This window comes from Aulonocara stuartgranti (assembly GCF_965226115.1).
Source record: "Aulonocara stuartgranti genome assembly, chromosome: 10".
NCBI lineage: Eukaryota > Metazoa > Chordata > Actinopteri > Cichliformes > Cichlidae > Aulonocara > Aulonocara stuartgranti.
This window is the reverse complement of record NC_138946.1, coordinates 22,891,285-22,900,518: the sequence shown is the minus strand read 5'-3', so window position 1 is coordinate 22,900,518 and position 9,234 is coordinate 22,891,285. Positions and strand designations below refer to the sequence as shown.

The 9,234-nt window shown below is 37.2% G+C and overlaps 1 protein-coding gene across 1 annotated transcript; it reads right to left on the bottom strand.

Moving 5' to 3' along the window:
- Positions 1–5,216: 5,216 nt before the first annotated feature.
- On the bottom strand, positions 5,217–6,146 carry LOC309715854 (odorant receptor 131-2-like; the record flags this gene model as incomplete). Its single annotated transcript, XM_082549290.1, has 1 exon — positions 5,217–6,146. One exon carries the CDS (start codon positions 6,144–6,146, stop codon positions 5,217–5,219), a length of 930 nt encoding a protein of 309 aa, XP_082405416.1.
- Positions 6,147–9,234: the final 3,088 nt, after the last annotated feature.

Sequence of the window (9,234 nt, the reverse complement as noted above, 5' to 3'; positions counted from 1 at the left end):
CACCTGACAATTGATGTAAATGGTAATTTGTCGAGGTTCGACAGCAACCTCCCCCTAAAGGAATACTCCATTAGTATACACATTACGTCATCTCTGTTGATAACCCGACATATTATATTGATTCATCAAATCACTTCCCCCCCTTATGTGTCTTCTCACAGAATAAATAAATAAATAAATAAATCCACATCCTTTACGGCTGCCAAAAATATGAATTCGGTCTACTTTCTTTGTTTCTCAATAGGCACCAGGATTTACAATTAAAGGATATCATATTTTAGTTAAAAAATAAATTGGTGGAAGGCTTGGCCTTTTAGTAATTAAACCTATTTTACATGCAACGTCTTCTACTCTAAATGTAGAAAAAGCATTTTTTATTTGACATATGTGGTCTAACCATTGACTCCAGACATTCACCACCATTTTGAATTTGAGCAACACATTCAACCAATCCTATCAAAATTGGATTACATTTCATACCATTCAACCCTTTAAAAATTCTTATTAGTATTATTTGATATGATTGACAATACTTTCACAAGGCAGCTTCCTCCTCCCATCTGTTTTTTCTCTGAAAAAATTCGGTTGAAAATGTGATTAAAACATCATAATTCATGTATTACACCTCCCCCTAAATATATTTGTCGTAATAATGATGATGGAGTACTTTTTAAAAAGGGCATCATATCACAGTGCTGACATCCTGTTCATCAGGGAGTTCACAAAATGTCAGACAAATATGTGGAAACTTAAATCTCAGCATAGGATTGGAAATCAGCATTCATGGAGTTCAGACTGGCATGGTGAATATACACCTCTGATTTACAAACTGTTACTGGCTCCTTTAAACATATGTAACTCCTCCCAGGTCAAATCATATGATAAAAACATGCCAGACATACAATTCACTGTAATGCTGTTTCACTGTGTTTGGAAGTGTAGAGAGACATTAAAATATTTTAGAAAACAGTAGGTGATGTGAGAAGAGTATTTCAGATCCAGCTAATTTGTTTTTACTTGGTTTGTTTCCAAAAGGAAATAATCATAATAGAAATGAACAAAAACAAATCATTGTCAGTTTACTGAGTGCTAAAAAGATAAGAGCTTTGCTTTGTTAGAACCAAAACAACAGAATAAAATTAACCAAACAAAAATATTTAAAAAGGTTTGGGAACATTCTCGACTTTGTAAATAACTTGGACTTTATCTCAACCATGCAGTATTTGAACCGGTGTTCTTTTTTTCCCCCATGTTTTATTTTTCCATGTTTTATTTTAGAGGAGTTTGCTTTTTCATGTCTGTCATTGCTTGTGCTTACAGTCAATTTAGAATCACCAGTTAACCTAACCCCATGTATGTCTTTGAACTGTGGGAGGAACCCTGAGTGCTCAGAGAGAACCCACAGATGCACAGGGGAAACACACGAACTCCTTAGAGAAAGGTCCCAGGCTGAATTTGACCTTCTTGTGCTGCTAACCGCTGCACTAGCATGCTGCCCAGCTTTTTTTGTTGTTGTTGTTGTTAAAGAAAATTAAAGATATTATCCAAAAAACATCAACCCCGATAACTCTGAGCAGTCCTCTGTTTTCCTTTTGAACTGTTATGTAAAAGGTGCTGGTGGCAAAGGCATTCATGCTTGTAATTCACTGGTTATTGGGCGGCACAGGTGTAATTAATAGCATTAATAATGCCCCAGTTACATTTAGCGTGGGTTTTCCATGGCACATTGCATGAGCAAGTCATTATGGCCCTTCTGGGACACTTACATCTAACTGAATCATTGATAATGTTATTACTTCCACCTCTATTTTTTCTGCAATGACAAATCAAAAGGTCTGCAGTAAAAACAAAGGTCAAGGCTGTTTAACCTGCTCGTGGCCCCCACGTAAAGAAATGAAATTCATGAAACTGGCATGATTTGGCATGCCACCGGGCAATGTATCTGTGGCGTTCAGGAGTTTGTAGTGAAGCCCTTCCAAATCTGCCTTACTATCACTGCATTGCTAAAATGAAAGAAACAACTCATCTCCCAATGCGTGTTCTGTTTTTATCAGCAGATGAGAAGAAGATGGCTATTAAGCACTTGTTAACATTTTCTCTTCCCAAGGCTATCCCTGGGTGTGTCACTTCCATGATTCTGTGGCTCAGGGTGCTCCTCATGGTTCAGTCAGTCAACAAGTTAATCTTTGAAGAGTTAATGTGGGTGGGAATTGTGGGGGCAGCACCCCCACCCCTTCTTGCTGACAGAAAGCTAACCAGGTCAGTGCTTTAATTCGACTCACAGGGGATACAATTACTCCCCCACCATGACATTCATCTGCAGCTCTATAGTGCGAACGGCTGCGCACGTCCGTGTGCACGCGAGCATTATAGCACGTCTCTTTGGCTCTCTACTGAAGTGAGTAAAAATGCATTGAATATTCCCATTGTTTCTAAATTCATTCAGAAAATATTGCCTTGAGTGCAGTGCATCAACTTGAAAGCTATATGTTGTCATGTGTTCTGAGAAACTGAGATGAGGGAGAGTGAAGAGTGTGCTAAAAGACTCTGTAATTCGATTTTGACTCTTCTTCTATAGCATCACTTGTACATTAGAAAGTCCCCCCTGACTTTTCCACAACCCTTCACAAGAAGCGGTAAACCTTTCCATCCATTATAATATTCGACAATGGTATACCTTTTTTATTTTTCTTTGTAAATTATATGCTCTGTGTGTTTCATTCATTTCATTTTCTTTCATCAGCGGTTTATTAAGACAACTGAATTTCCATTTTATCCTAATTGCTTACAAATGCTTCTACAATTTGTCAAATCAGGATACACAAATAAATATGTGGCAAGCACAGGGATTTAGGAGAAGGAATTCTGCTTTGCACTGTAATATGCAAACAAAAAATCAGTCCCCCATATGTGTGAGCAACAGCAAAGCAATGGTTTTTCTCCCACGTCTTATCTTTAATTAACAAACACAAAGATAAGCTTTCTGTCTGTCTGTGCCATCTCTTCTTTATCTTTAGCTCTCCTCTGGATGCGCTTCCTGTGAACAGCAGAAAGGGAGATCCATAACTTGTATCATCAAAAGTAATATTGGAACTCCAAAGAAAGCTGCCATTAATAATAAAAATAAAAAAGCCCACAGAATCCACTTTCTTGGGTTAGCCTGTGAATGGTTTCATGCTCATGATAAGAACCTTTCCCTCCCGCTCTCTCTCTAAACTGAAGCTGCTCTCTGTCACCAGGTACTTTCTCGCTCTGGAATGTTTTTCAGCCGTTCAAGTGCTCTTTCATGAAGGCCAGAGAGGTATTGAGAGGGCTTCAAGTTTGCAGCGGAGTAAAGATCGGTTAAATTAGTCCACCTCCTGCTCAGATGCTTCTTTTATTCTGTGGGTCAGTACTTACCTCCCTGTTTACCCACATAAATTGTTCCCTCTCCCTGCGCTCTGTCTAAGCTCTTTCTCCTACACAAGTGTCTGTGTGCATTGTGAGAAAGAGGGAAAAGGAATTTTATCAGTCAGATCAGATATTCTAAATGCCGTACTGATGGAATAAGTTAGACTAAATCATAGAAGAGTTCATGATCCGGCTGCTTACATACCACACAGACTGAAATGAAAGGGCTGCAGCTGGAGCCACAGCTTCTGCAACCACTTACAAAGCAAAGGTGACATCTGCTGGCTAAAACAATGAACTTTTTACATGCAGATTTAGACTTACTTTTACTGCAGTTTTTTCTATTGTAGATTTAATGAAATTGAACCTGATCATCATGAAATATGTTACAGATAATTATATTATTAAATAGTTACTTTATAGTGACTCTATAATGTTTTATTCAAGGTTAAATAACATGCGTTTCATCTTTCCGGTTTAACTAACACACCCCCAGCAAAAGGTAAAGACTTGATAAAAAAGCCACTAACAATTGTAGACTTGAAATATTATTATTGTCATCTTTAAATCTTAAAATCAGTTTGTCTGTTTGTGTGAAAAAAAATCAAAAGGCAGAGAGATCTATTATGAGGTTACATCATTTAAAAAAAAAAAATCAAATTGAAAAAAAAGTCTATGTATCTCTTTTAGTATTTAATATTTTCTTATATAAGTAAAGCGATTCCACAGACAAACACTTTCCTTCTTTTTACACCAGCAGTTATTCTTGCCCGACCTTGAATGCAAAGTATTTCCACAAAGGATAAGATGACGTACGCAGATGAGTTTGAAATGCTTTTGTTTTTCATAATTAAGGGAAAGAAAGACTTGAATAAAAGTATGAACATCTCTTTTTCTTTTTTTTTTGTTTGTTTTTCCCTTTATGACACATGTTAATGCATAATCACACATGAGCAACACAGTCAAAAAGTAAATGATATTATTATTTCTTGTATAGATTTTATATTTCATGACATGTAATATAGAGATAGTTAATTGCACTGTTTGAATCAACATGTTTGTACCATAACTTTGCTTTAGTTTTACTCACCCCCAACCCATAAGTATAAATTAACTTACAAATAAGTCTCTTTTTTTTGCACATTTGTCATTATTACTATTAAATAATAAAAGTCATCCCTAAAATTGATAATCAAATTACCTGATAAGCAACATATAACGATAAAAAAGAGACTGAAAGGCTGCTGCACTTCATGTCTTTGAAATGACTAAGCAAAGCCGACCCTGCAGAACTTTAATAGTGCAATAAAAAGAACTGATCTTAGAAAGGATATGAGTACAGATATGTCCTCAAATTCTGTTATGGATAAATACTCAAAACTAAGTGGCACTTCAAATGTGCATAAAAATATTCAGTATCTCCAATTCTGTAACATAAATACGCAAAAATAACTCTCACTGGATAACATTTCTAAAACCTTGTGATTCTTGTGAAATCAGCCACATTTAGAGTGTGTCCATGCAGCAACTACACCAGAATCAGATGTAATTTTAACATATTTTTTTGTTCTTTATTATAACAGGAGATTAGACAATAAAGCTAGTAGAAGACAGATATTGTAATGAATAAATACAATCTACCCTGCAGAGCTTAAGTTCATATACAAGGATAAATATTCAAAACTATGTTGAACTTTCAATATCTGTAATTCTGTAACATAAACAAAAAAAACCATCTTTGTCTCTGGCTAGATCAAATTTTTATAAAAACATATCATAGGCTGTAACCCCTAAACCACACAGTTAGAACACAGTTAGCGCTGAAATCAGGACAAAGGTGATGGTTTAACACTGGCTCTAAAGCCAAATGTAAAATAGTATTTGAAGACACGGCAGAGAGTTTGATCTCTGAGGCCGTATATGAGTGGGCTCAAGCACTTTGGGAAAATGATGAGACCCACAAAGAGGACGTACTGAGCATGAATAGCCATATCAGGAGGCACTTTCAACATCATGCTGGGGTTTATCATATTGAACAGGGTGGAGGTGAGATACAGCCACAGCTGAAGCAGATGTAGCAGCACTGTCTTGGGTGCCTTATTGGTATGACGCCCTCTAGATGAGGCTGACTTCACAGTGATCATGATTGCAGTGTATGTATAGATAATAATCATACTCACAAACACAAAATAGAGAATGGTGAAGGCCATGTTTAAAGTCACATAAACTTCTAGGCGAAAAACATTGTTTCTGATGCAGAACGACTGCATAGGGAAGATCGTCTTCTCCATCCTGACAAACAGGAAAAGTTGTATGAATGAGTCTAAGGACGCCACTATCCACATAACGGCAATGGCTTTACCCGTCGACCTCGGCGTGGCAAAGCTGGGGTGCCTCAGCGGAAAACAAACTGCAACATATCTCTCCAAAGACATCACGGCAAGGTTGAGAGGAGACATTTTAACAGTGACGGCCGCAAGCAGTGAGACAAAAACACAAACATAGTTGATCATTCTGACCATCATCACAGCAAAGATGTAAAGCAGCATAGTCAGCAGCAGCTGCACAGAGTCACACATGAGCAAATGACCAAACAGGATGTACCGGGAGGACTCTAGTAACAGAGGCTTCTTCAACAGGGCAAACATCATGATGGCATTTACATACAGGAAGAAGAAACACGGCAACATAGACAGCGCAGCTTTGACTGAAGTCTGAAACGGCAACGACTGGAACTCGGCCGTTGTGGCATTCATGACTGCAGTTTCGCACCGTGTCTGCAAAGGCATGAAAAACACAAACACGGACTGATTTTTAATATTATAAACAATTCCGAAAAGTGTAGATTGTGCAAGATGATTCTGTAAAATATCACAAAAAAAAAAAACAGCATCAAAGTGAGAATTATGTGCCAAACGTAGATGGATAATATGAAGTTATATGCTTTGTAGACATATTACTTACATGTCACCTATATGGTTTGACTTCATTTGGCAAACACGTTTCGGTGAACAAATGTGAGGAAAGAAGAGCAGCCTGTCATGTCCTTTTTATAGGTGAGCCGTGTCCTGACATCACCATCTGTATCAGCGTCACAACCACTCAATACTCTGCATTAGCTGTGGAGTGAAAGTTTGGCCAAGTTGTCTAACTGATGTTATCTTTCCATCTACTTTTTACTCCACTTACCATTAAAGGATATCACACAGTTTGTTCTACATTCTGTGACCTTCACTTGTTTTGTATATATTTCTCCTGTTTTGTTATTTATTCCTGCTGTCTTACCATTTACATGTTATTCATGCACAGTTGGTGTGGAACACCCATAATTTTATTGTACATGTACAATGACAATAAAGGGCTCTTCTCTTCTCGTGACATTTTCCTGTTTAGGGAACTGTGCAGGAATTAGATATCCATTTTAACATATTTTGTTTTCTTGAAATTTTATAATTATCATTCAAAAAGAGCATGGGAGAAGACATGCAGCAAATTACCTGGGGTGATTATACCCAGACCTCTGTTGTTGCTCTACAGCACACAAGCTGCCTGCTCAACCCAGTGAGCTGCACCAACACTCCAGAAGCAGATATTCTTTTAATAGGCAGTTTAATGTGAGTCATTAAAGAGATCAGTGATGCTGTTTGAGTTTGATCTGTGAATAGTTGATGACACAAATAAGCCTGAAAAGGGAATCACATGACAAACATATATTTAATATGCCGTTTGTGGCAGCAGATATGAATTTTAAAAACATTTCTTTTTTCTTTTGGGTCTAACGCTGCTGGAGGCTTGTTGTTTTTAGTTCTTTTTGCTGACAGCACTAATATCACCTTACTCTTGTTTTTCATAATAAGATGATTCACCTAGACGATAATAAAACCCAACTGGATCTTTTCAGTCAGATTGTAAGAGAAAACAGTAACTCCGGACATTTCTTCATGGATCCTTGATTAATGTACATTATGCTTTCAAAACCAACAGAGAACAGAAGTGCAGTGTGACACAGATTGTAATTTTCTTTTCTTCTTTTCTAAAACAAAGCAAATAAAAAATGAAACATAATTTGCTGCGCCCATAAACTTTGCCCCAAGCAGCCATTATTTCAGTCAAATGAGTCACCAGAGAAGCTAAGGCAAAGAACAAACAAACAAACAAAAAAAACTACAGTTTTCTTATTTATTTTTGTGGCCCAGTCCCACTGATACCTGCTCTATTTTGTGCAGAGGAAAACTGTCTTGAAAGCTGGGCCTTAGGTACAGCTCCAGAGGACAATGTTATATCATGAGTGCCCATTACATTAAATCTAGTGAGCTTGCTGGGCTCAGTTCTGCACTGTTTGTTGAAGGCAAGCAATATAAAGGCATTTCAGATTTGTTTATAGCAGGGATCCTAAAGATTTGATCACGCAGTGCCAATTCAGTGAGCTAATGTATTATTTATTTGCTATTATTTGTAATGTCTGTTCAAAGGAGTCGTCAATTACGCCTTACGTATGTAGAATTGAACTCAAAGTAGAAATGTCATTACACTACATAGTGACCTTTTTTTTACTCACATCAGGTCTGTTTTATCCTCTGAGGATCATGAATTGTGTCATATTGCGAGATTAGGTATTAAACACCCTGGCCCATCAATACATTGGACAGATATTCATTATAAGGTAATATCATGTAATATAGTGGAGTTTTATTGATAGAAGGGACCAATTTGTTGACCCCGTTTTAGTATTTCAGCACCACTGCATCATGGACAGCTCCTGCATTTTCATGAGGCTGGAGTTGTGTAACTAACGCTGACAGCGAAGTTGTTTTTTTTTCTTCTTTTCTAAAAAAATAAATCAATCAATCAATAATAAAAAATAAAAAAAACCATAATTTGCCGGGCCCATAAACTTTGCCCCTGTTGGGAGCGGTGCACGTCAGCTCTGTTTACAGACTCGGATCACAAAATAATCTCAGAGGCTTCAGCTCTTTGGAGGACAGTCATTATGGCTCATTAATAATTCAGGTGTTTATACTGCACATCTCTGCAACATATTTCTCACTCTGATAATTCACTGTGGGACAATTAAAAACCTTTTGTTATTCCACGGAGTGTATGAAGGACATGAGGAAAAAGATGTCACCTTTTTCATAAAGTTTAGAAATTGCAGCCAACCTTGGATTTCTAATCTGCAGAATCTCAGACTTGTTTGCATATCTGTGATGATTTTGTAAAAGAAATGTTTAATACAATTTCATACTGCCACTGATCCGGCTAATTACATACATGAGCTACACATGCTTCACAAAAAATAATGATGGGAATGAATGCCATGGTAATATCATGAATGATTGTACAGCATAAATCTCGTATCCACACAGGCTCAAATGTGCACATTTTCTCTGCTAATATTTGGTTGAACCCCTGTTGGCTAGTTGGACCTCAACTACATGCTTTTGGTAGCCATCAACAAACTTCTGGCGTAATTCTGGCTGAATATTTTTACCACTCTTTTTGACAGAAATCATGTAAATTTTTGGGTTTCTTGGCACAGACCAACTTTTAAATGCAGTGGACATATTTTCAGTAGTGTCGAGGATACTCACTGTTAGCGTGCTTTATACATTCCAAAACCGATTTTAACATCATTTTCCTGCTGGAACACCCAACTGTGTTCAAGATTCAATAATCTAGGTGTTGTAAACAATGTGTTGAAACATTGCTGGACAAGAGCTGAATGTGCCATTCAGGCTTTTACAAACTGGGGCACCTGGTCAACTTAATTCACCTACTGGATAAAAAAGAAAAAAAAAAGGGACTAACAACGAGAACTCACTCAGAACAGCAGAACGTTCTAGT